The sequence below is a fragment of the Anguilla anguilla genome, chromosome 2 (genome assembly GCF_013347855.1).
Source record: "Anguilla anguilla isolate fAngAng1 chromosome 2, fAngAng1.pri, whole genome shotgun sequence".
Lineage (NCBI taxonomy): Eukaryota > Metazoa > Chordata > Actinopteri > Anguilliformes > Anguillidae > Anguilla > Anguilla anguilla.
The window spans coordinates 21439291-21466990 of NC_049202.1; the positions used below are offsets into that span (position 1 = coordinate 21439291).

The window sequence follows — 27700 nt, forward strand, 5'->3', positions numbered from 1 at the left end:
AATAGCAACTTTTTGTTATAAAAATATATTATTATTATTATTATTATTATTATTATAAAATGTATCTTTTATTTTCCCTTTTTGTTGAGCAGAGACTGGTGTCTGTGGTAGATGTATATCACTAATACTGCTGGAAAGTTCAACCAAACAAATTCAGGACAATAGCCTTTAGGATCACTTTACTTGAGTTAAATATAATGTTATTTTTAGCAGACTATTAAATATGTCTGCTAAAAATAACATTATTTATTAAATGAAATTAAGTATTTTACTTTAATAAGAATGTCCCTGTTTTGCCAGTAAAAATTGCAAGCCCATCTCCAAATCACATCCCTGAACATATATCTGCAGTAGGCTGACCAAGGGTCTGAACCTGCAACCCCCTGGTCGTCCATCTTTCGCTGTTCCACTGCTCAGGCCTGCTTATCTGGGCCTGGGATGTTAGACTGCGCAAGATGGCGTCCGCAGGTTGCGAATGTCAGACCGTGCGAGATGGCGTCTGCCAAGTTTGGAGTTGAGTTTAAGCGTATGCAGGAGGAACCTGACACCCTCCTCCCCAGGGGGTTTTCCATCTGAACTGCTGATCCGCATATCGATGGCCGGCGTCGTAAGTTTTGCTCGAGTAAGCACAGGTCTCCTCCGGTGGGTGGGGAGCGCGCGAGCGAATGGAAAGATGGTTGGCGGGCCGGCGGGGGGGTGGCGAGGAGGAGCCGTGCGCTTCTTCTTCTGATCGATGCCAGACCCGTCTTTCGAAGCGCTCCAGACGACTCTTCCCACGCTTGCAGGCGGGGAGGCCGCAGCATGCCCGTGCGATGCGGAGAGCCGGCGGATCGGACACCGACAGACCGCGCGCCAGCGAGCGCTCGCAACCACAGGTACGCCCTTCCCGTCGCTTCGGCCGCCGCCGTCCGGACGCCTGTGGTTTCCTCAGACGATATTCCAGCAGTGTACGTTAAGGTTGGCTCCTGTCTATTCTCTTTTGATTTGTGTTGTTTTTCACGGGGACAAATCTAAATTCACACGAGTCGGTTTGTGTGGTTGCTGTTGAAATGACTGTAACGGCTGTTTGCTTTGACTAGGTTTTAAAAAAAAAAATTTTTTATTTCTTTACCAAATCCTGCCATTCGGGCAAGTCATTAAGAGATTGGAAGGGATAGCTGAGGTGCTAGTGGGGATGGTTTTTTTGTGTTGATGTCGTATTGTCCCATTGCTATCAGCTCTTTGTATCAGCTCCCCAGTTGCCTGCTAGCTGCCCACTAGAGCCCCATCGTCTCTTCACCGGTCGGTCTGCCAGCTAATCGGCACTACAGCGCCCTGTGTTCACACGCAGACAGTTCAGGCAAGGCAGTGGAGATGCCGGTCTGCTGTTAGAAGAACAAAAAATGAATGAATATTCCAGCCTGTTGCAGACCTCTGTAGTGCCGATTTGCAAAGCAACAGTGGTCTGATGGGACTTCATTGCTCGGTCTTTAATGGAGGAAAATTTAAGTTTAACTTTAGTTCAGTAAGTTTAGTTTAGTTCAGCTTTTACTGATAAAAAGAAGACACATTTTAGAGTGTTACTGGGACAGTTTCCAGCAGTATTCATCACCACCCTGTGTCCATCTCTCTCAGATCTTCAGAACTTCCTGTGTCTGGCTCCCAGGCCCAGACTCATACAAAAAAAAAAAAAAAAATTAAAAAAAAAAATTATATTTACAAATAATTTGAACCGAGTAAAAAAAAAAAAAAAGGGGCTGTAATTTCTACATCCAATATAGATGTAAATACCCTCTATTTAAAGCTGACAATCTGCCGTTTAAACTCATATTCGATGTGTTATTTAAAATCCAGTGTGCTGGAGTACAGAGCCAGTACAGTAAGGGCCAATGTATCCTGGCTGAGTTGCACAAATGGCCCCAAGAGTGCTGAATGACAACTGCAGCAAACCTGTGACAAACAGCTTGGTTTCTTGATGCCACGGCAACGCTCAGTGGGTACAGACACCATGACAACGGCACACTGGGGCCCTGAGCACAGTTTTGAATGACAAACTGTTTCTAAACTATTTTAACCCTTGCGTTGTCTTCATATTATGTATTCACCCTGTGTCCACAGGGTCAAAAGTGACTCACCCTTGCTGGACCCTCTGTGATAAAGCCTCTTCAGGGAATTTTAAACCCTCAATATCAATAATTTGTAGAAATAACCTGTCACTCATCAATAAATTATATGAATAACTGTCTTCCAACTTCACAGTCCAGAGAGACTTTTTTTCTGTTGTAATAGATGTGTGGAACATAACTTTGATTATAACTTCTGATTTCACAGCTGCAAAGTTTAAGATTCATGACAATCCTGGTACCCTGATAGTGTACACTTTATAAAAATATTTTTAAAGGGCTAATTTAGACTTTTTGTAATGGTAGGGCCACTCCAGGAAAGGCCATCAAATTTCATCAAAAGCTAAAAAAAAGTAAATTTAAGTGGTTTTCTCTACTCAGAAAGAGTTATTTTTGACCCTGAGGCCAACAACTGTTAAGCCACTGATGGGGCCTGGATATCTCACCCTGGTGCAGAGGGCTGGTGAGAAAGAAGCCATTTTCTTCCTCAAACCCATCCCTGACTACTCCTCTTTTGCATGCTGTTCACACAAACCGCCCTGCTGTCATACACAGCTCACTTTAACAAATTTACTTTCACACACTGCTCATTTTAACCAACCGCCCATCACACGCTCCTCACTTGAACCTACCACCTTTTACACCTTTCATTTGAACGTGTCACTGCTCACCTTAACCCATCAGCTTTCACAGATTGCTCATTTTAACTAATACACCTTCACACACTGCTCACTTTAACTGATAGCCTTCCACAATCTTTCACACCCTCCAAGAGTATGACCCGATCATTGCAAACCCCTCAAACTATATTAGTCGGCTACACTATATTTATACAGCTGGCTAACATGAGCTAGAGAGCTAGTTTAAATGTCTGTATTATCAACTAAGTAGTAACCTTTTTGCTTTTTCACATGGGTTATATTTTAATAAACAAAGAATTCACCAAAAACAACCCAGTTCTGATTCTTAGCTTAAGCTATGTGAGGCTACGTTTGGTTAGTTAACTCCAAGCGGTCTGGGCTAGCAGAAAGGTTTTACAGCAGAGCAGCTAGAAAGGAAACAAAGGTAGTTTGAATGCAGATGAGGTTTGTGGTGATTGGATCTAACTTCTTGGAGGGTGGGATGTGTGTCACAGCCTGAAGGTCAATGCTGAAGGCTCAAAACACCAAAGAGATTCCCATACTGCTCAAATGCCTATCACACACCCCGCTCAATTTAAATAATTACCTATCACATACTGCTTACTTCATCTAAAATTGCATTTCACACAATGCCGAAACATTAACAAAAGATTTTTCAGTTTGTTCATTTAGCCAAAAAAAATAAATTAATATATATGCAGTGTCAAGTCTCACTTAAATGAAACACCAAGCAGGCAGTTGATTTAGGTGAAATGCTGCACTGTGTATGTAACTCTCAGCCTTGCTGAAGAACATGCCTTGCTGCAGCTGTAGCCATGCAGAGCCCACACAGGAGGGGAGGAGACCTGTGTAGTTTGCTTAACTTAAATTGAATACGTCTGTGCGCTTAGCACCTGTATCTGGGTTCACATTAATGTGATTATGATTATGATTATTATTATTATTATTATTATTATTATTAATAGTATGATTATTATTATTATTATTATTATTGTTGTTGTTGTTGTTATTATTATTATTATACAAATGAAGAAAAATAAAAAAATAAAGAATAGAAGAAAAAAGAACAGAATACAAATAGAAGAAGGAGAACAACAACAACAACATCAATACATGATTTCTATAACACTTTCTCAGATCTCTTTAAATTGAAAGGTGAGACTTTAAATTGATGTACACTGATTGTACATTGATTGCACCAGAACATTCAGCACACATGGGCTTATGTGGCTGGGGAAATTTAGGGACACAGGCATGGCTTATATTTTACACATGTATTTGCATAGCTAGATATTTACAAAAGTAATATGGTAGCTATGCCCCACATGACAATCACAAGCAATGGCACTTATTTACACAATTATTACACAATGTAGCCAAAGTTGCAACTTTTGCAAATAAGAGTGACTATACTTGACATATGCACACACACACACACACACACACACACAGAAACATGCACATACATAAAGACAAACAATGCATATGAAAAAGGGTATTATATCAAAGTGAATAGCATAGCGAAGTATACTACTAATCACTATTGATTAATAGTAGCCATATAAGGTCAAAACTGGATTTGCAAATATCTGAACTGAAAACTGAAGGCATGGTGTGAGTACTGGTTTTTGTTCTAGCCCAGCACCTGATTATTCTTATCAAGGTCTGTCTTGAAGATTATGATTAGTTAATTAGTTGAATCAGGTGTCATAGTGCTAGGCTAAAACAAAAACCTGCACTCACATCAGCCATTTTCGGATAGGATGGACAGACACCCCTTGTGTAGAATTTGCCAGAATTAGGCTCAATGGGACTTTGAGCCACATATACAGTACATGGCCATGTTTTTGTGTTCTGTTTTTTTGTTCCCGAGCAAGGGAGCCAGGCTAATCAGAAGCATTCAGTGGGTTTAACTCTTTGGCACAGCACACATCTGGCACCTGGCATTTTCTTATAGCTGAGGGAAGTTAATGGTGCCTTCTACCCCCTTGAAACTGTTGAATATTGAAATTACACAAAACGTACTGTATTTCATTTCCCTAGACAGTTGAATGTCTGAGCAGGTTATTTCAATAATTACTCTGGATTTCGTCGGTTACAGCTAACCTAGCAAGAGTGTTCTGGGCCTGTCATATTAATTGCATATGTTTACATAATTTTACATTATAACATTAATTTCATGTCTGAGAGCGCTCAAATATTGCTAAAAGCTTTATGTAATTACGTTTCACGAATCTTATTTAACACGGGGGTGGTGGCGCGCACACACACGTACACACAAACGCACATACCTACTGTAATATGCCGGAATTATACATTTCAATATAAATTGCTGCCAGTAGATGTCACCTGTACTGCGGATAAAGAGACACCGGTTTAGTACAGGTCTATGAAGGGATTCAGACCGGTCGCACAGTGTGTGTTCTGAAACAAGCAAGTGTTGAGTGTATCTCTGTGGGAAAGTGGGAAGACGAAAGCCATTTGTTGTTTCTTCATGTTATCCACCTCGTTGGAGCGGTGCATGTACTGTAGCGGGCTCAGTCTACCGCTGTGTGTGTGCGTACCATGTATGGAGGTGCAAAGGGGGCGATTTGGGACCGAATTGGACGCCCCCGGAGCGACTACATGTGTTACCTGGCTCCGCCGACTTCTTTTATTCCCAAGTAAGAAAAAAGTTGAACTATCTAACGTCAAGGTTTTTGCACTACTTTTAATGAAAACGCTAATTTATCAATCGGTAGAGAATGCTACATTTTTATATGTAAATGATTGCTGGCTATTTACATATTATTAGCTTATTGACTAATGCAATCGAAAAGGAGCACGTTTGTGTGTTAGCACAGCGTCTCTCCAGTAATTACAGTACAGAAGCATGGCGCAGCATTGTCAACTGTTATTGGTTCTAATCCATTTTAGAGAGGCTGAACTTTTCCCTTGGCTTCAGCAAGGTGCTCATTTGGATCGATGTTGAATCCAAAGATACTCAATTTCAAGTTGCCGATGTGAGATATGAGTTTTCGTTTCTTTTCTTTTTTCTGGTTACTAAATTGGCTACATAAAATCAAAGCGCAAATGGATAAATACTAGTATAAACAAAAGACCCTCCTTGTCTGAGTATCCAACGCCTTAAAATCACTTGCACCTACGCACTTTGCAGCCAGAAACTGAAGGCAACGTGTATACAATCAATTTCGAATCTGAAACATCAATTGAACTGGTCATTGATATTGGTATCACAAAATAGGATTTTGATTGACATTGCTGCGTTAACAAAGGCAAGTCCTTGCGTGAGTGAGAAATGTGTGCAGCTGGCGCTAGTTCATCCTACATTATCAGGCGTGCGCTTTTCTGGCTTTTTCACATTTAATGGACGGAACTCACGTGTAACCGATTAAACTGAAGCATGTCTTTACACTTCACATAATACACTTACGGTGTAAATTAGGAAACAGTTCGCTTTCGGCTCGGCAGTAAGTACAACTGTTAAAATAGTTATTATTTAATCGGGTGGCACTGTGTGTGTGCGTGCGTTGTATCAGGAAGGCACTGTAATAAATAATATTCTGGCGGTCATAGAACCTACGCCAGTTATCTTAACGCCTTTCACTTTCTCACCAATGACCCTGGTATCCCTATCCACCTATGTGCACTCTTTAATTAATTTCAGTGTAGTGTGTGCCATTTAATATGTGATTATGGTGTGTGTGCATCCAATGTGGTAAGAATTGACTATGGTAGACTCTGTGAAATTATTTAGCATGAGGTCACTACCCATCGCACACACCACACCTCACACCTCACATCACAGCTGGGTTTTGACCATAATGTGTCCTGTGTCCCACTGACAGCCTTGACCCGTAGCAGACTTTGACAGACGTTTCCTATCTTTTCAGTGGCATGCGGAAGTCACCGGATGTTAGTCCGCGGCGGCTGTCTGATATCAGCCCCCAGCTTCGCCAGCTCAAGCACCTGGTCGTGGAGGAAGCGATCAAGGAGGAGCTGAAGTCATCCCGCTCGGTCGAGGACATAAACAGTGCCTCTATCGAGGAGAGAATCTTGAGAATAACAGGCTACTACGGATACCAGCCGTGGAATGTGCCTTTCAAAGGTGAGGGGCCCTACATAGATTTTCACCTGTGGTGAATGGAACCTGTGAAAATAATGGTCTCCACTAAATACTGTCTGGTGGCGTCTGGCACAGACAGTTGAAAAGAAACTCAGCAAGAGATTCAATGGTGTGAATGCACCATGAGTGTCACCAGCATGAGGAGTTTGTACAGTTTATAATTAATTCTGCACAAAGGTCTTAGCAGCTTTTAAGAAATTACATTTTTTATGATGCCCCAAGAACACCACAATTGGGCTCAAAAGCATCAGGTGTACCTCTACCCCAAGAACACCACAATTGGGCTCAAAAGCATCAGGTGTACCTCTGCAGAGATAAAATGTGACAGATTTTGATTTACTAGAATTTCCCCTCTTAACTGTGGTCAGGTACGGTGCATTTCTGTGTGTATTTGTGTGTGTGTGTGTGTTCATGTATGATGAATTGTATGTACATGATTGTCTTTGTGTGCATGTGTGTTTGTTTGAGAGCCTGCAAATGAAGATGTTTGTATGGATGTAGGGAGATTAGGAGTCAGCCCAGCCCTTGCAATTGTGCCTATGTAACAAAATGTGTTTTGCAAATGCGCATAAATTAGTGAAGATCATGCGTGTCAGCCAGGGTGATGTCACCAGAAAAAGCTGGTAACATTCTGGCCTCATCTAACCCCACCCCCCTCTGTAATAGTGATTTACTCTAAAATGTTCATTAAATATTGAATCAAAATGTTTTTAATGCGTTAAAATAACAACGTGTATGGTTGCTATTTATATATTATTTATATGTAAATAACAAGCATGCTGGGCCTGTAACAGGTGCACTGGTAAAATGTCAATGGAAAATGTGGATTTTTGCCTTTCGAACAGCTAGACAGGCTCCACAGTGATTCAACATGTAACCACAGAGTGAGAGGCTCTGTGAATGTAAAATGTTCTCACGAAACATTTTTGTGAAAGTACTTGTGAAACGCTCTTTCTGCCCATTGTTGTGCTGAAAGTGTAGGGTGAAATTTCAGGCCCGGTTGCTGGTTGGTTTGTAGTCATTTTTTGAATGTGAGTGCAGGCTTATTTATCTGTGTGCTGCGATGAATGTGGTTCCCCTGGGTGTTTTTAGTGCTCCCTGTAGTGTGAGGGGGAAACTTAATTTGGCATATTATCTGAGGAGAAGTGCATTATATAAACCCATGAAACCTAAGCAAGGTCTCGACTGGAAATGTACAAAAAACGAGCCTAAGATCAGCTGCATGTCTGTGGAGGGGAGAGGGGTTGTGTTTTTACGAAATGGAATAGAGATGCATTACATTGCTATATTTATTTTCTTATCAGATGCTTTGATCCAAGATGCCTTTTATGTACAGTATAGTGTGGTTGGTGAGCTGGATACAGAGAAAGCCGCACAACTATTCAAAAAGAGCATTGGCCTCAGTTGCTTTTTATTTCTGTTTCTTGGTTTATGATGAAAATAATTTAAACCAATAGTATGGCCAGTTATTCACAACGTTATTTTATGGTAATATTGCATTACTCTACACAATCAGACATTTGTCCAGACTTTGTCCAGATGTCTGGTTTGCTGGATAGCCTTAAGTGCATGTTGTACAGAAAGCTGGTACGCAGTATGCAGTTAACAGAGTGATGATCCTTTTGAGTTAAAGGTGTATTCAGTGTATTGATTGATATTCCACAATATATCAAATTCCAATATACAAATTATATTAATATTTGCCTTACCATTTACATCATTTACATTCTCTGATGTGGTTTGAAGAAACTGGGACTACTAGCAATTATGTATTCTCATCATTGGCACACTTCTGCATCAAGGAATTTAAAGTTGTCTGTTTAAATGCGTGCCCTGCGATAGATTGGCGGCCTGTCCAGGGTGTGTTCCTGCCTCTCGCCCAATAAATGCTGGGCACCCCTCCAGCACCCCCCACAACCCTGCCCAGGATAAGTGTGTATACATAATGGATGGATGGATGTTTGAATGTTTCACAATGACTGCTAGATATACACAGTAGGTAATTCAAGAACGCATGTAACATTAATCAAAGTGAAATATTGGCATGAGTCTTTAGGCTGGTTGTTATAAAGCTGTTCCTCTGGAAAGAAAGAAGTCACCAATAAAAAATTAAGTCAATCATTAATATTAGCCAAAAGATATGTCTCAGCACACTCAGATTAACTGCCTACAGATCAGCTTTGTGTACATGGTGTCGCTGACCTAACACAGATACCTGCATTTCAAACCATTCCACTTTCCCATTTCTGGGGACAACTGGCTGTGTGGCAGCCATCACTACTGCAGTAAAACACCACACAAGGTGTACAGGGTATTGCTGTACTACTATTTTCAGTTTCCGACACATTAACATTGTTATAATGAAAGAAATGCCTCTGTACAGGAAAGAAATGCTTTAATATGACGGGAAGATGGTCACTGAGTTCCATCCAAACATCCCAGGAAACGTGCCTCAGACAATAATGGAATCACCCAGAGTACTTCACTTTTGGTTTTTTGTGCACTGTGTTTTTGTTCACCTGCATTCGAACAATTGCCAAAGAGCAACTATAGGAACTGAGAAGTGGGAGAAGAAGTAGCAGCAACCAATATAGTGCCCAGTGCCCCATAGATTTCCCTTTGACTAAAGTTGGGAAACTCCTGCCTTTTTCTTCCAAACCGATTAATCCACTGGTGTTAATCCTCTTGTTTTCCTTGACATGATTCGGTAATAAAAGGTGACATGACGTTAGTAGTGTTGGGGAAACGGAAAGCGTAGTAGTACAAACTAGCTGAACTAGTTTGAGAAATGAGAAATGTTTTCCGCTACAATTACTCAAAAAATGTGGTTCAAACTACTTTGTCAAAACCTTAGCTGAAATTTATTTTCATGTTCCTCAGACTTGTGTATGTGTCAGCCGGGCCTTCTTTTTGCATATGCTGTGAATGTGAATGCTCAGTGGAGAGAACCAGCAATTTGGACAATTGGCAGTTGAACATCTCACCAATCAGGATTAGAGGGAAAAATGAGAGAGGATTTGGTATTTTCATCAAAGGGGTTTGGGAAATAGGTGACCTGAACTCGACTGAAAAGAAATTAGCTACTACACAAATTTTAATGTAGCTGAACTACCAGCAAACTGCTGAAAAATGTAATTGACCTAGTCTGATTTTGTTAAACTACTCCACAACAGTGGTCACATATTGGTTGCTACAACTTTTGTGAGAGAAGCAAGCAGCTGTGTCCATTCCATATTTATAAGAGTGCTTGAGGGAAGATGGGATTGAGGGAGCCAAGGGGTTGTCTGAAGTGGGTGATGGGCAGCCGCTCTTCTGTCCTGACGATGGTACAGAGGTCAAAGGACAAAGGACAAAGAGGAGCTGTGACTGGGAGGAGCTTCTGCAGGCTCCTCTAAAGGATTGGAGTGTCCGGTGGCCAGAGGTTTGAAGAGGTGTACAAAACCAAAACGAACCTGATGTGAGCTGTTACTGAGCGGCAGTAAAGGGGGTGGAAGAGTGGGGTGATATGGGAGAATATGGGAGTGTTGGACGCAGACACACACTCACACGCGCATGCACACAAGCACATACACACGCACCTCACGCATGCGCTCACACACATACACATACACGCACGAACGCATGCGCTCAATCACAGGCACATTTCTCCTTTCAGCTTATGAGAGTTTACATAAGTGTTGTGCTGTCTAGTAGTGTTATAAACTCTTACGCCCATGTTCTTTAATGCTGTAAATGCAGGGTTTTATATGCATGGCAGACGCCAGCTAGCCCCTACGCTTCTAACCGAAACGACTAGCACATTTTATTTTCTCCAGTTTCCTGGCCAGCTCCATCGCGACACACAAGGCAGTGAAGGATTAAAGCAGGCCATTCCCCCCTGAGCCCATTCAAAGGGTGTGTGGATCAATGGTTGAGATTTTGGGGTCACGTAGTCATAGCAATGCTTCTAGCTGGTTCCCCTGCTGATTGAACAGGGCACAGTGCTAGCAAAGATCAGATAAACATTGGAGAGTGATTCCCTGCAATACAGATGTTCTCTGTCTCTCTCTTCCCTATGTTTCTCTCTTTCTTTTTCTCAATTTCTCATTTTCAAATTCAAAATACTTTATTGGCATTAAATACCCTTGTAAAGGTTTGCCAAAGTATACATTGAGAAATATACTAGAACATGCATTTTTTTAATGCAATTTTCAATTTCTCACAATTGAGGAAAAATTGCAGCTTATTTAATTTTGGTTAGGCAAGATAGCCTGTATTGTTTGTAGTACAGTAACTTGGCGTCATTTTGATATCAATACTTTTAATGGCAGGCCTAGATTTTGCCAGTTTGAATGAATGAGTTATAGACAGTGTATGTCTTGTATGTGTGAGTAACTTGGCATTTTTCTACGTTGAAAACATGTTTTTTTTTTTTTAAATGGGATTACATACAATCAAGAACACACTTTGAAACAGAAGAACAGAAGTTTTTTTTAATCTAAGTAATGCCTGGATGTTTGTCAGTCTTGCTGCGGGAGCTCGGATGGTTCCTTGTGGCACTGGCTTGTCATAGGAAACTCTGACTTGGGCACCATGTCTGTAGAAAAAGCCGGTCTCCAGCCTGCTGATCCATCTTTGCTGATTCTTCCATCCTTTTGAGAAGTCGTTGCTGGAGATGGAGGCTGTGCTGGCCCGCTGTCGTAGGAAGGTAAATAGACTATGTATTCTTAACATGTTGCTATGTTGCAGAATGATAGCAATGTGTGAAGTTAGTACCTAAATTGGTCCTATGGTCTTATTCAATGTCTTTAGCTTTCTTGCAGTGTAGCTAACAGGTTTACTTGGAGTTATAAGCCGCTGGTCATCGCTATAACCTGAGATACACAGTGCATCTCTACGCATGTTCCTTTACTCTCTTTAGGCCTGTCTTAGAGACCATGCTTTCTACACGTCTCTCCTGTTGAGTAGCAAAGAGAAGAATGGCAAAAGAGGCAGAAACAGAGATAGGAGGGCTCATTTTTGGACGGAAAGCAACGCACTGCATCCAGTCACCATGTGATCAGTCTGTCCAACTGTGATCATTTGACGTCAGTCTGACCTGTTGATCCAAAATGGTGTCCAGTTCTTACACAGTAGTACTTTTTATCATGGGATTTGGTGGGAAGCATAAGATGGCAAAAAGATAAATAAAGAACTTCCAAGTGTGGACTAGTTGCATTTTTTGAAAAACAAAGTGTGCCGTCGACAAATCTCCTATGGCTCTTCGTAACAGACAGGGGGTTAATGATGCGGTCATAATTCTGATAGCAATGCTAGTGTCCAACGGCAACTTTGACATTCTTTTGCATCCACCAGTCTGATTTAGTAATTGGGTAATAAATGAGGAAGTCTGTGCTGCCGATGAAGGAGGCCTTCATAAAAGCTTCACAACTTCCAGTGTAAAATATGTTCATTAAGGATTTATTATCTTGCAGTTTTTTTTAAATCACAGATTTATTTTGTATATTAACAACAATGGACTTTTTTTCATAGCACTTCAGCATAGAACTTCTAAAAAGTCAGTCTTTCTGTTTTTCTCAAGTATTCAATGTTTCAGTGGGTTCAGACTCAATTTAACAGCACAATGGGAGCTATCCTTGGCCACCAAAGCACTGTAGAACAAATACCAGGCTCATCTGTCCTTCTGACTTCTTCTCAGTTCCTCTCAGGGCAACTGGCTTTATTGGCATGATCAGAAGGCTCTCTACATGTATTTCTTTATTCATCATTTATATTCTGTGGAAAGTACCGCTGAAAAATTGCTCGACTTGTTCAAGGCAGTCCTGGCCAAAAAGACACCATTAAGCAAGACAACCCACATGGAGGTTTCCTTAGCACGATAAAGTAAAACAAGCATGCATACCTGCCTATGAACAAAATGATAAACCAGGTTCAATATATGAAATAGCAAGCTGAAATACAGTTATAGCATGAAAAACTAAAAACAAAGAAGAATCTCTATGGCCAATTCATCCATTTTTCTCTCCCACTCAATCATTCTGTCCTCTGTCTTTTAGCTTTTTAAGAGAATTACTTTCAAATTAAAGAAAGAGCATTTTAAAGATAAAATCTCTCATGCCTCATCTTCCCATTCACTCTCTCTTTCTCACAGCCCATCACCTACTGGGTTAAAATAGTATTGGCTTGGCTGAGTCATTTATGAGAAACGATCTGCCCAGCTGGCCTTTTGGATATTGGTAATGGCAGCTTCCAGATCTGATGGTTAATGATACTTAAAGATAATTTTGCCCCAAATTAATTTAATAGTGAAATAGGGCATAATAAGCATTTTATCTCTCTCTCTCTCTCTCTCTCTCTCTCTCTCTCTCTCTCTCTCTCTCTCTCTCTCTCACACACACACACACACACACAGCTGCATTTTTATATTGAGTGGAACATCAGAGCGTCTTGTTTGTTCCCTCCTCTGTAAACACATTACTCAAAGTCACACAAAGCCCACATCAGCAGGTCCTCACCTGTGTGCTACGCTTCTGTTCGCACAGGAAATGGCGATCTTGACGCACAGCGCTGGATACGTGGGTCAGCCTCTTCTATTCTCCTCCTCTGGCTTATTCTGCCTGTTTCTACATTAATTATTGAGGTGGCAGAGATCAGTCCTACTCCAAATCCTAGCCAATGCATTACGCCCCCCAGTACTATGTTTCTGTAATGTTGGATAAACCTTGCTGCAATGTCACTGTAGCCTCAAGTGTTTGCCAGGAAGCCTATCAGTTGTGTGTGTGATTATAGAAGCCAAATGTGACCTTGGACCACTGTTGCCTCAACCAAAGAATTTAACAGTAGCCTACCTACCTACTATGCTTAAATGTTTAAAATACAGCTGTTGATGTTAAGAAGGATTAATGCATTAACAATGATGAGATGCACTTTTAATTCATTCTTACATAGTCTGAGCTGGGCTGCACTTCTTCATGAACTTGGCCACAATTGTGAGGGCAGTGTAGCATAATGCGTAAGGAGTTGGTCTTGTAACCTAAAGGTCACAGGTTTGATTCCCTGGTACCAAACTGCCGTTGTAGCCTTAAGCAAGGTGCTTAACCTGCATTGCTTCAGTATATATCCAGCTGTATAACTGGATACAATGTAAATTCCTTTCTAAAAAGTTGTTTAAGTGGCTCTGGATAAGAGTATCTGCTAAATGGCTGAAATGTAATTGGACCAAAGCCAATCAGTATGATTGCTAGTGCACAGTGGAGATTTACCTTGGGTCTGTTAAAGCTCTGTTTCCAAGCTTTTGATTGGTTGTGGTGACAGTGGCTGTGGCTGCAGTTTTCTGATGCGTTCCATCCCAGCTCTGCCAACAATGTGCTGGGTAAGGTAAATGGTAAATGGACTGCATTTATATAGCGCTTTTATCCAAAGCGCTTTACAATTGATGCCTCTCATTCACCAGAGCAGTTAGGGGTTAGGGGTTAGGTGTCTTGCTCAAGGACACTTCGACATGCCCAGGGCGGGATTTGAACCGGCAACCCCCCGACTGCCAGACACTCGGTCTTACCTCCTGAGCTATGTCGCCCCAAGGCTCAGAGGTGACAAGGGAAAGTACCATTACAGGGGAAAGGGGCGTAACCTTGTAGGGCTCTACAGTAAATCAGCCTCTGCTATTGGATGATGTGCTAAGGTTACTTTGATGTGGTGAAGCACGTGGCAGTGTTAGATCTGTTGCGGATCATCACTGGCACACTTGCGGGGGCTCCTGAACAGACCTGGGCTGTTGTTAATGAAAGTGAGAAACATGGTCATTACCAAGCTGTCAATCTGTTACCACAAAGCAAAAAACAAGGGCCCATGTACATGAAGTGATGACCAGCCATTGACATGCTACCAGTCTATCGTGGCAAAACAAAGCAAATACACCCACAGTGCTTGCTCCCCTCTGTGGCCTTATTTGTTCTTGCAGCATGCACAGACGTTTTGTTCCTTCTAATATCTTCTCGTATATGTAGTGAATAACAGCCGGAATATAGACGTCTAGAGCGGTGGAAATGTAAGTCGAGAGATATTTTGACAATATGAACTAGGTTTAACCCCAGTATCGCTCAGGTTTTACCCAGATGTTGCCTGGCAGACATCATAGTCGGCCAGAGAACTTACGCTTTTGAACCACTTGTAGACAGGGTTTCACCAGAACACCTAGGTGGCTTTTCATCAACTTTTCACCACAAAAATATTCACTGGGATGTGAGCAGTCTTTGAATTCCACTTTATGGTATATACATTATCTGTGGATCATAGATATACGTAAGCTTACAGCATAATGCCTTAACATATTCTTCATATCTGCTGATATTATAAGCTGCAATTAACTGTTATTAAAGTCAGGCTTTTCTGCTGCCCTGTCAGGAAACATCCACACGTACATGTACAGTACACACAAATGCACAGACACGCACAGACACGCCCAAATGGAAATGCATGTATGCAAAACTACATACAGTTCATACTCACACATTCATATAAACTTACACACACGTACCAAATGTATGCATATCCGTATTTACCTTATATACACAAATGCACAAACACGCACACATACAGAAATGCACACACACACAACCGGATGGGAATGGTACACTAAGGAACAGTTGCTTTGGCGCAGAATGAAACTGCAGGATTTTTTCTGAAGTTCCCAGTGCCTGTAGTAGACTGGTGTAAAGTAGATACTTGTAGCCTCTTGAATAAGAAAGCAAGTTTAGGCTCTTCTGCTCAGTGCAGTTATAATATTCCACATGGTTGACTGGGGCAGGTTTAGCAGTGAACACAAGGCATTCTCTACTGAAGCTTTGCACTGTATGTCACATCTAGACCTGAGATCTCCTTCAGCACCTTCTCTTGAATTTAACATGCGCTTTAGAGTTCACCCTCCTCTTTATTTCAGCTTGGCAGCTCTGTCATTACTTCTCACCATAATACCCTGCCCCTGTCCTCAGTATGTGCGGGGTTAAATGTGTGGCTCAGGGACAGCAGCTCAGCCAGGGCATTTTGGCAGAATTTAAATGTGATGTGCAGCTCACCGGTTTTAAGCATTAATGTTTTAGTATGCTGATAATCGTAGTGTTGTTCACAGTCTTTCATTTATCCTTTGATAATTAATGCATGTTTGAGCATAATTTGAGTCGTGCATGGCGATACTATGGATGGGAAAAACAATCAGGAGGAGCTAGCTAAGTCGATGGCTGCCCCGCGCTCAGTGTAAGGATTGGTTGAGGTCACTCAGGGACACTCTGAAGGGCCTCTCACAGAGCTGCATGATACAGTCAGCTAGTGTCATCCTGGGCTCTCCTGTGGGCGAGAGGCTGGCAGCATTCCTCTCTCATAGTGAGTGGTGACACAGATTATGTCAGAGCTACCAGATACTCAGCTCTGTCTACTTCTACTTTTCATTGACATTTGTTGAAAATACATGTGTGTGACCAATTAACCAAGTATAATACCATTTCAGTGGATGCTTAGGAGCTCTGGAAACTCCTGTTGCTAGCCAGAAGCTCCTGTAGTTAAAAAAGGGAAGGCAGAAGGAATGTCTGAACCACATCTAGCGTGTTCTTTCCCTGGTGTAGCTCAACTGTTTTATGACTTCTGCACACCATTGTTGTAAACAGCTGTTATTAGAGCATTGTTGTCTTTCTGTTGGCTTGTCTAATAATAATAATACTGATTGTCCTCTGATCTCTCTCATTAACAAGGTTAACAGGGTTAGTGGCTGATCACCCACAGAACTCCCACTCCCTGGATGTGATTTGTTTATTGCACCATTCTCTGTAAACTCTAGAGACTGTAGTGTGTGAAAATCCCTGGAGGACAGCTTCTGAGATGCTGAAACCACCACTTGTGGCACCAACAATGGGCAAAGTCAAGTTAGGTCACGTGTCTTGCCCGTTCTATTGTTTGGTCAACCAACAACTACTGTAAACACCTTTGATCATATTTTCATGCTTTATAGTTCACTGTTCACTGTTTGGAGGATCAGGATGTTTGCATTAATGAGCAGGTGTACCTAATAAAGTTGCCACTGATTGCATAAACCTGCCCATATGCAAATATACTGTATGACCAAAAGTATGTGGACACCCCTTGGTCTGGGGCTGTTTTTTGTGGTTTGGGCTAGGCCCCTTAGTTCCAGTGAAGGCAAATCTCAATGCTACAGCATACAATCACATTCTAGACAATTCTGTGCTTCCCCAACAATTTAAGGAAGACCCTTTCCTGCTTCAGCATGACAATGCCCTCGGGCAGTGAGGTCCATGTAGAAATGGTTTTGTTGACAATGGCGTGGAAGAACCTGACTGGCCTTCACAGAGCCCTGACCTCAACCCCATCCAACACCTTTGGGATCAATTGGAAAACCAACTGTGAGCCAGGCCTAATGGCCCAATCACTGCCCAAACTCACTAATGCTCTTCCGGCTGAATGGAAGCAAATCCCAGCAGCAATGCTCCAACATTTAATATAAAGCCTTCCCGGAAGAGTGGAGGTTGTTATAGGAGAAAATAAGATGAGATGTTGGATGTCAGGCATCCACATAATTTTGGCCATATAGTGTATGTGCTCACGCACATGCATACATCCATACATCTGTTGACACCTGAAAGGGACTTCAGTGTTTCGTATTGATGGCTCTCTGGTTTAATAGCATGCATGTGAAAGCAGGCTGATGCTGCCGACAGTGGACATTTGAGTTACACTGTCGCTTCTCATCTGGTTGGTAAGGGTGAACGCCACCGGGGGGTAATGGTGGATAACACACAGGGGAAAGAGGACAGAGGAACTATTGTTTGGTGTGGAAAGTCCAGACATTACGAGTGCCGCGTTTTCCTGTGATCAATAAATGATGCCCTCGTCCGCACACCTGCCGGATTTGAGGGTGAATGGATAAAAAATGAGAGAGGGGGTGAGAAATGACAGGTTCTCACTAATGAGGCTCCATAGTGTGAGGGAGAGATACAGCTGTTCTGTCTCTCTGTGTCTCAGGGGTGAGAACGCGCTTTCATCCTGAACTCCACCGTCTACTGTCGCTGAATGTCCAGCTTCACACTGGCACACTGCTGAGTAGTGCTGTGTTGGTCACATAATTTGGAAAGAAACTGCTTAACATGCAGTTTAATTTACAGGATTGTCAGGTACTGACAGCACACACAAGCGGTGTGGGCTCAGGATTCAGCATGGAGCAGGGTACAGAGCTGTAGCTGTAGCTTCATCTGGAGTTCAGTCGGTGCTGTAGAACATGAACTTTAAATGTTAGAGTGTATACACAATTGATCTTGGAATAGATATATTCGATTAGATGTACTGTGGATTCAGCGGTAGATATGCCATTGATATTGGAGGTGTACAGTAGATATTGGAGTATGTGTGTTATGAATGTTAGACAATGTATACTGTTGATGTTGGAGTACATGCACATCTAATTTTGGAGTAGAAGTAGTAGAATAAATGTCAGAATAGATGTACAGTATAAATGTGTGTAGTCATAGAGTATGGAGGACTTATGGCAAAGCAACAGAGAACAGAAGGAAACTTTGTTCTTGATCAGCGAGGGTTCCCGCACTTTCCTGTACCACTAGTTCAGAGACTTTACAGTTCCTTTAAAGGTGCCATCCCTCCAAATCAAAGACCTGTTAAGATCTGTACTGTAGATTATGCAATGAGTGTTGCAGACTCTAAAGCCTCTTCCTGCATCAGCTCTTTCAATGTGGATTCGGATCCAGGATCAGGTTTTAAGGGCACAATTTAAATGAAATTTTAGGTGTTCAAGATAATTGATAACTCTGTCAGCGTGTTGTCATTTTCCAGACCTTATTAGAATGTTTAGGACTTTTAGGACTAAGTAGGGGTGTGATGACTTACCGTTCCTTGTCATAATTCAGCCCATATTAGGGACAGCCAGGAGAGCCTCCACATCTGAACAATGGAAGCAATTTCTGAAGCACATGCCTATGTGGTATTTTCTCCAATGGGCTATTGACCAAAGGAGAACAGAACTGGACTGTGGTACTCTGGGGTGCTACATTTTCTAAGGTTGACGTACAGTGCCATCTGCTGTAAGGGAAATGGAAATATACAGTATATTTTTAAATGTACATTTTTAAATGTTTTTCTTTTTTCTTTACACTGGGTTAGGTCAGGGGAAATGAAAATTATTGTCCGCATAAATTAATTCAGGTAAAGTGTATTCAGTTTTGGCATGAATAAATTTAGACTATGACACAGGAGCACCTGTAATCTACTGAGGCCAGGCATTACCAGGTGTAATCTGTCATTTCTGGTGTCAGACAGAGCGGGTTGTCGGTGAGTAGATACACTCATTGCTTTTGTCAATAGGTCACTGATGATGTCTAATGTATTTATGTTTTTAAAACAACCTAGCAAAGGCATATATTTATTAATCACATTATCATGATTACTTAGATTATTGATCATGTTAACACAAAATATTGTTATATGTATTGTGCATTGATAAAAATTATGATTTTTAAATTATTTGGTTTTTTTGGGGGTTTTTTTTGGAGATATTGCCCACCCCTGCTGCACATGATAACACAAGCCATTAGCCTTCCTCGAGATACCTCGAGCTGAAATTAGACTTAAGTTACGGTTTAAAAAGGAAAGACAATGACCAGTACCTATTCCTTTTCTCTGCTGGTAGGTAAAATTAAAGTCACAGTATTTAAGTGTGTGACAAACACGCCTGCCACAGGCCACCGAAGTGGCTTTCCAAGGGGCCCTCCAGCACAGAGACACAGGGAGATGATGTTCAAACAGTCCAGATTTTATTAACGAGGGTTTGGCAAGATGTTACAGCCAAAGTGAGCAGATGTAACCCAGTCATGACCGAAGCTCCCTGGTGTGGGTGGGGATGGCAGATTTAACCTGTGCGCAGTGATTACCTCACTACGCACAGGTGCAGCCACTCCTGTTCCTGGGTCCAATTAGCCTGGCCAATTATCTAATTCTTAACCAATTATTCAATTGGCCAGGTCTAATTAGCTTGACCCAGGGCAGGTGTGGCTGCTTAAACCAGCCATCTCCACACCACAAAGTGCACTGTGACTTGTTCTGCAGTTCATTCACATACTCAGCGCTGCCTTGAAGTCAGTGTGCAGACTGCTTAGGGCAGTCACCTCCGGTACAGGTTAAACAGGGGTAACAAACCTGATCTTGCACTCCAGTTTGTCTTAAGAGTTTTCTTTTAGAGAAACAGTAGTACTGGGATTGTGCTTATGTTCCTGGCTGTAGTCCCAGCTCCAGTTGTCCCATGTGGATCAGTGGGTACTGTGTACCCCATCCCCCAACACCACAGCAGCTACTGCTGCTATCACAGAAATGGGTGGATAGTGAGATTCAGAACCATGGACAGCACCATTACCATTACCTTCATGAAGCAGCACAATGAAGATTAGCAATGGTCATGTAGTGGGAAAGTTTTGCAGCTAGGATATACAATTAAGTCCTGTCTCTATTGCAGAAGACTCTATGCAAACATTCCCGAAATATTAGCTTCTGATTCCACAGCCCTGATGAGGTTAATTGGAATAACTAGAAGGCCAGATTTAAAGGTACAGATTGGGGAGGAAGATATTTATATTTAACTTATCTGACTTTTCTGGTCTGCAGTGTGTCTGTCTGAAGAATTCACGGACATTGTTTCAAGCCCTATTTCTTAGTGCTTTTCTATATACATTTGAGATACTAAGTTAGACATATTGCTGGATACCCTAGCTTTACGTCTAGTAGGTCTGTCTCTACATTAAAAAATAAAGTGTGCTGCTCCCAATCTGTGACATGTCTAAGTAATAATATGCTTCCTTAAGAGATGGCACACATGATGATTCTGCTGTGAAAGCTATTTTTAACTCGTCTCTGCATTTTATTGCTGTTTGCAAAATTGCCCCACTGCCTGCTAATTCTCTGAAGCAGCCTTATCCAATGCCTCTGCTACTCTTTGCTGTACTACTCTCTAGTCAGCTTTATTCATGGAACATTTTGTGCTGAGTCAGCATGTTCCTAACTACTGCATCTGTAAAGTGAGTTCCCATCTCATGCCCAAACCACGGGGAACCTCCACAGTCATGTTCTCAGGAGTAGAAGTGGCTCGATCCAGTGTGGGTCTGTGACCTGCTCCAACCTCTAGTCTCCAGATGCCATCTAGCTGAAATTTCACTTCCATCAGATTGTTACAAATGTTGAGAAATGTGCTCCCCCCACCCCAAGCTATGTGTTCCCAAGGGGATTTACTGTGTCCCCTCATATCATGTGACATGACATTGCCTTCAGTAGCTGCTTCTTTGAATTAGACCTGGCTGGGTTACGATTGCTTGGGCATTTTACAAGAGCCCAGCAAGTGGCAGTTACCTGATTAATCATTCTTAATGATGGGCAGGCTCCACAGGTATGGGTGGTAGTGTGGTGTAATGGGTAGGAAACTGGGCTTATGACCTAAAGATCACAGGTTTGATTCCCAGGAGGGACACTGATGCTGAAATGCGCTCATATATATCCAGTTCTATAAATGCTGAACTGTAATTGTTGGGTTTGTGTGTTTCTCTATTGTAATTTTGGTGTATCTGTGTATTGAGTTTTTGAATTGTGTGTGTGTGTGTGTGTGTACATGCATGTGTGTGTGTATGTGTGGGCATGTGTGTGTGTGTGTGTGTGTGCACCTGTGTGTGCGTGTGTGTGTGTGTGTGTGTGTGTGCACGTGTGTGTGTATGTACGTTTGTGTATGCCTGTGTGTGTGTGTGTGTGCATGTGTGTGTGTGCGTGTGTGTGTGTGTGCGTGTGCACATGTGTGTGTATGCCTGTGTATGCGTGTGCGTGTGTGTGTGTGTGTATGCCTGTGTGTGTGTGCATATGTGTGCGTGTGTGTGTATGTACGTTTGTGTGTGTGTGCGTGTGCGCATGTGTGCATGTGTGTGTGTGTGTGTGTGCGTGTGTGCGTGTGTGTGCGTGTGTGTGTGTGTGTATGCCTGTGTGTGTGTGCATGTGTGTGCGTGTGTGTGTGTGTGTGTGGGTGCGTGTGCGTGTGTGTTTGCATGTGCGCGTGTGTGTGTGTGTGTGCATGTGTGTGCGTGTGTGTGTGTGTGTATGCCTGTGTGTGTGTGCATGTGTGTGCGTGTGTGTGTGTGTGTGTGTGTGGGTGCGTGTGCGTGTGTGTGTGCATGTGTTTGTGTGCATGTGTGTGTGTGCATGTGTGTGCGTGTGTGTGTTTGTACGTTTGTGTGTGTGTGCGTGTGCATGTGTGTGTGTGTGTGTGTGTGTGTGTATGTACGTTTGTGTGTGTGTGCGTGTGCATGTGTGTGTGTGTGCATGTGCGCGTGTGCGCGTGTGTGTGCATGTGCACGTCTGTGCGTGTGTGTAGGAGAGGCTCAGCTGAAGGCGAATGCCACAGTGACGGCTGACGGACATGCCTCTGGGGTCGGGGCAGTGGCAGAATCCCAAGGAGGCGGGCAGACCCTGCGCTGCTGCCTGCGCGTGACGGTCGCTCACCTGCGCAAAGCCTTGTGGGGCGTCGCCGTGGTGACCTGCGTGTGCTCCACCTGGGCGGGCTCCACCCAGCTGGCCAAGGTCACCTTCAGGCAGTTCGATGCCCCCTTCACCCTCACCTGGTTCGCTACTTCCTGGAACATCCTGGTCTTCCCCCTGTACTACATGGTGCACCTGTGCAGGAGCTCTGAAAGACGCACTCCCTGGCAGAGCTTCAGGTGAGTCTGAGCTCATGGGTGTGTTACCATAGTGAAGCTACAGGAGAACCCTAACTACCATTTCCTCTTATTCAGTACCCTTCAACTGAATTGCATTGCATTACATTCATTTGGCACTAAGGGTTTCCTGATCCAGATACCCCGACCCAGGCTCAAAGAGGACCCTATAAGTTATAAGTGTTATATTTATAAAATGGTTTCATGTTTTGAAAGATTTCCCCAAATCTAGGCCTATATACTGCATGTCATGCCTGGCCAGAGACACCTGGCAGTACCTTCAAGGACCCCCAGGGGTCCACGCCCCCCGTGGGGAAAACCCAGGATTTAGCAGACATTCTATGAATAATTTACACTGTAAGAAGTCATAATGATATTAACCTTAGTTAAATAAACAACAGTGACAGACCCAGCTAACAATATTCCAAAGCCAGTGAGTGTATCATTGAAGAAGTAATGCAGTTACCTATGCTAACCAACAACCAAAATACAAATCCTGATTATGAACATCCATAACAAACCATAAAACTGCCATCATAACCTGAATACATGCATAATATAGGAGGACTGTCAATCATGTCTTATTAAAGAGCAACGCAGAGAAAGTTAAAAGAGGTTCGAAGATATTGTTCTAGTCAGGATGAATGCATCCCTAAGTTCATCTGGAATAGTTTGGTGTAAGGAGATCTAAACGGATACAGATCTGGTGTGTTTGTATGTTTACGTGTGTGTGGTTGTGTGTGTGTGTTTGTATGCATACACGTGAGGGTGTGTTTGTACGTACCTTCTTGTGTGTTCCTCTGCAGACAGTGCTGCAGGATTTTCGGAGATGGCGGCGTGGCGGTGAGGGCGGTGTTGGTGAAGACGGCTCCTTTCGGGCTGCTGTGGACGATGACCCACTACCTGTACCTGCAGGCTCTGCGCAAGCTCAGCACCACGGATGCCTCCGCCCTCTTCTGCTGCAACAAGGCCTTCGTCTTCCTGCTGTCCTGGATCCTGCTCCGGGAGCGCTTCATGGGCGTCAGGGTGAGCGGGGGTCACGCAGCTAGCTCAGCGTGGGGAGGAAGGGGAGGGTAATCTGCAGGACAGGAGCACGGGGGGGTCCTGGGGAGAAAGCTCCAAGCTGCAAGATCCTGTACCAGGGTTGAGTTGCTTTGGAGACACCGCAGCCCTCCAGTACCAGCGTTGAGTTACCTTGGAGACACCGCAGCCCTCTACTATCAGGGTTGAGTTACCTTGGAGACACTGCAGCCCTCCAGTATCAGGGTTGAGTTACCTTGGAGACACTGCAGCCCGCCAATACCAGAGTGTGAGTTACCTTGGAGACACTGGAGCCCTCCAGTACCAGGGTTGAGTTACCTTGGAGACACTGCAGTCCTCCAGTACTAGTGTTGAGTAGGTGTAATTTTGCACCACTAATGTCTCCTTTTGCCATGCAGATCGTGGCTGCCATCTTGGCCATCGCGGGCATCGTGATGATGACGTATGCAGACGGGTTCCACAGCCGCTCAGTAATCGCCATCTCATTCGTGGTGGCGTCGGCGTCCACGTCAGCCATGTACAAGGTGAGAGAGAGAAGAAGACTGGCACCGCGAGCCAAGGCCATACTGGGCCACATTTTATACCGAATGCCATCACAATGAATAACCAGCGACCCAAACTGTTTGAGTGATCACACTGCGTTGCATCAGGTTCTGTTTAAGATGGTCCTGGGCAGTGCCAAATTTGGCGAGGCTGCGCTGTTCCTCACTGTCCTCGGTGGTGCCAATTTCATCTTGGTCAGCCCGGTCCCGCTGGTGCTCTACTTCACGGGTGTGGAGCACTTCAGCTCCCCCAGTGACATCCCCTGGGGCTGCCTCTGCGGTGTGGCCGGTCTCCTGCTGGGTGAGGAAGAGGTTGAGGCCTTCAACAAGGCAACATGGATGACTGTGCCATGATCAACAACGCGATCTGTGTCATTACCAACACTGAGATCTGTGTCATTACCAACACTGAGATTTGTGGTATTACCAGCACTGAGATCTGTACCATTACCAACACTGAGATCTGTGTCATTACCAACACTGAGATCTCTGGCATTACCAGCACTGTGATCTGTACCATTACCAACACTGAGATCTGTGGTATTACCAGCACTGAGATCTGTGGTATTACCAACATAGAGATCTGTGGTATTACCAGCACTGAGATCTGTACCATTACCAACGCAGATCTGTGGTATTGCCAGCACTGAGATCTGTACCATTACCAACACTGTGATTTGTACCATTACCAACACTGAGATCTGTACCATTACCAACACTGAGATCTCTGGCATTACCAGCACTGTGACCTGTACCATTACCAACACTGAGATCTGTACCATTAACAGGACTGAGATCTATACCATTACCAACTCTGAGGTCTGTCATTACTAACACTGAGGTCTGTCATTACCAACACTGAGATCTCTAATGAACTACTGAAGTTATGTGAGCCGAAAGTGAACATTAGCGATGCACATTTCAGTGCTTTAGAAACAAAACCAGACCTCCATCTTCCAGTGCTTTAGTGCTTACAGTCCTTTTTATATAAACAGTTGAAGATGCTAGTTTTTGTGATGTCTCTACAGTACACAGCTGGTTCAATCTTGTTTCCTCCCTCTCAAGCTTTCAACCTGCTGCTGAATTTTGGCGTTGCAATAACGTACCCGACGTTAATCTCCCTGGGCGTCGTGCTCAGCGTTCCTGTCAACGCCTGTAAGTCGCCTGTCTTTTAACCACTTTTGTAGAACACTTAACATCCCCATTGATGACGTGAATAAGCTTTTTCTTTTAGATCACGAGCACAGTTACATTCGCTCCTCAGCTACCTTCCCAAGGCCAGGCTGCTCAGTATAAAGAAAGAGTGCGCAGGGCGGCACAGTGGTGCAGTGAGTAGCACTGCTGCCTTGCAGCAGGAAGGTACCGAGTTTGAATCTCAACTGCGGGTCTTTCTGTGTGGAGTTTGCACGTTCTTCTTGTGTCCATGTGGGTTTCCGTCGGTACTTTGGTTTCTTACTACAGTCCAAAGACATGCAGCAGGCTAATTGGAGACTCTAAATTGCCCATAGGCATGAATGTGTGAGTCAACGGTGTGTGGGCCCTGCACTGGATTGGCCAGGGTATATTCCTGCCACCTTGCCCACTGCATGCTAGCATAGGCTCCAGCCACCCCACCCCACATGACCCTGACCAGGAATAAGCGGTTTAGCAAATGGATGGATGTGTTGGGCAGAGGAAATTCTCCCCTTAGTATAACCAGGGACGACAAGGTATATCCATATAAGAAATAGGATTTATTTCTGCTGAAAGAGTCCGGTACCTACACTCAACAAAATGGAACCCCATCAGGGGTGGTCCCCGCTTTTATGAGCAAAATGTGTTTTAAGCATAACGTACATAATTCTGTCTGATTGGTACATGGTCAACACATAATCATGAAGTAAGATTTAACAAAGTAAATGATTGGCTGTGTCTCGTCATATAACATGAATACTGAATAAACACATGGTGACCTTTCAGTCTTAAATCTGAAATAACTTTAGTCTTTATCTATCAGTAGCTTTCAGAGTCCTGGGCAGCATGGCCTCATAGCCAGTTCCTCCCTGGCAGGATGCCAGGGGGAGGATAAGGACGAAGCCCAAACTCACCAGTTTGGACTTCTAAAAATGTAAAGGAGACAGAGAGAAAGAAAACACACATACAGACACACATACATGTAATATTTTAAACTTCTTGTCATCCTTGAAAGATTCAGTGCCTGAAGGCCCTGCTGCAAGGCCTAGGAATTTAGTGTTGACTTCTAGTTATACTAGAGATGGATGGAGTGCTTTAACTGTGTTCAATTGTGTGTTTAGGTACTGGAGTGAGAACCATGAATTGCCTTAATGTTCAATTCAATGAGAAAGTAAATGAGTGTTTGAGCACCAGATGAGTGTGGTGTTTTCTTTGCAGTGGTGGACCTGCACTCTTGTGAGATCCAGTTCAACACGGTGCGTCTCATCGCCATCTCGCTCATCTGCCTGGGCTTCCTGCTGCTGCTGCTGCCAGAAGACTGGGACCAGGGCCTGCTCCACGTGGCCGCCAGGCTCCGCAAGCGAGACCTGCCAGCAGAGGGCGCCACAGACACCCGTAGACCACCGAGCGCCGTGCACACTTTCGGACTCAGGCCCTGACCCCAGCCTGATCCCGAAACGGCCTTCGCCACACCCACGCCCTCCAGCTGCCATGTCTGATTTCTGTCTCTGCTGAATCTTTCTGTTACAGAAATTGATTAACTGTTGAACAGATCAGTCAATTAAATAAGAATGGATACATTTTTTATACCGAGATAAACTGACTCATATCTGTAATATAAATACCTTTATTTTTGTATGCGTAATGGAATATATGATCTTCAGTCTGCTTATTGAAAGGGTGCAGTTTTTTGGCCACAAATATAGACTTTTTTTTATCTTGCTGTAAGTGTCCTAAGTGTTGCTCTTATGTGATCTAGGACGGAGTGTAGCACAGTGGGTAAGGAACTGGGCTTGTAACCGAAAGGTCGCAGGTTCGATTCCCGGGTAAGGACACTGCCGTTGTACCCTTGAGCAAGGTACTTAACCTGCATTGCTTCAGTATATATCCAGCTGTATAAATGGATACAATGTAAAATGCTATGTAAAAAGTTGTGTAAGTCGCTCTGGATAAGAGCGTCTGCTAAATGCCTGTAATGTAATGTAATGATCTACAAAAATGTAAAAATACAGCAAAAAGCACTTTTTTGCCAATTTCTGCAAAAAGAAACATAACTATTTTTATTTATTTATTTTTTATTTTATTTTTTGCTTTGTTTTGACATTTTGACAAATGGCTAGGACCAAATGCCAAAGACGAATGTCTACATTGCAGACAGTTTTGTCTGTTTAAAAAAAAAAAAAAAAGCTTTTTTGATCTGTCTAGAATGCAACTCATCATCAAGCACTGGTAAACTAAGATCAGAGAGATAATGAGAGAACCTGTACTTATTAGCCTTACCATAGATATTGCATGGACAAAGCCTTTACCTTTACACTTATCTGGGAAGAACTGTAAAATT

General features: G+C 43.2%; 1 protein-coding gene across 2 annotated transcripts; it reads left to right on the forward strand.

The window, feature by feature from the left end:
* Positions 1–768: 768 nt before the first annotated feature.
* On the forward strand, positions 769–27097 carry LOC118219837 (putative thiamine transporter SLC35F3). 2 transcript variants are annotated; one of them, XM_035403296.1, is made up of 8 exons: positions 769–875; positions 6637–6851; positions 22264–22606; positions 23410–23629; positions 24043–24168; positions 24295–24487; positions 25252–25341; positions 26578–27097. In XM_035403296.1, exons 1-8 carry the CDS (start codon positions 802–804, stop codon positions 26796–26798), a joined length of 1482 nt encoding a protein of 493 aa, XP_035259187.1. In that variant the 5' UTR covers positions 769–801; the 3' UTR covers positions 26799–27097. The 2 variants fall into 2 exon arrangements, with proteins under 2 accessions (XP_035259187.1, XP_035259186.1); XM_035403295.1 differs by lacking the exon at positions 769–875 and adding an exon at positions 5094–5406.
* The last annotated feature ends 603 nt before the right edge of the window (positions 27098–27700 follow it).

Excerpts from the sequence above, each read along its gene's own strand:
- LOC118219837 (XM_035403295.1), top strand. The coding sequence starts at position 5,309 with ATGTATGGAGGTGCAAAGGGGGCGATTTGGGACCGAATTGGACGCCCC. Across the intron at positions 23,630-24,042 it reads AGCGCTTCATGGGCGTCAGG|ATCGTGGCTGCCATCTTGGC; the intron begins GTGAGCGGGGGT and ends TTTGCCATGCAG. Across the intron at positions 25,342-26,577 it reads CAGCGTTCCTGTCAACGCCT|TGGTGGACCTGCACTCTTGT; the intron begins GTAAGTCGCCTG and ends TTTTCTTTGCAG.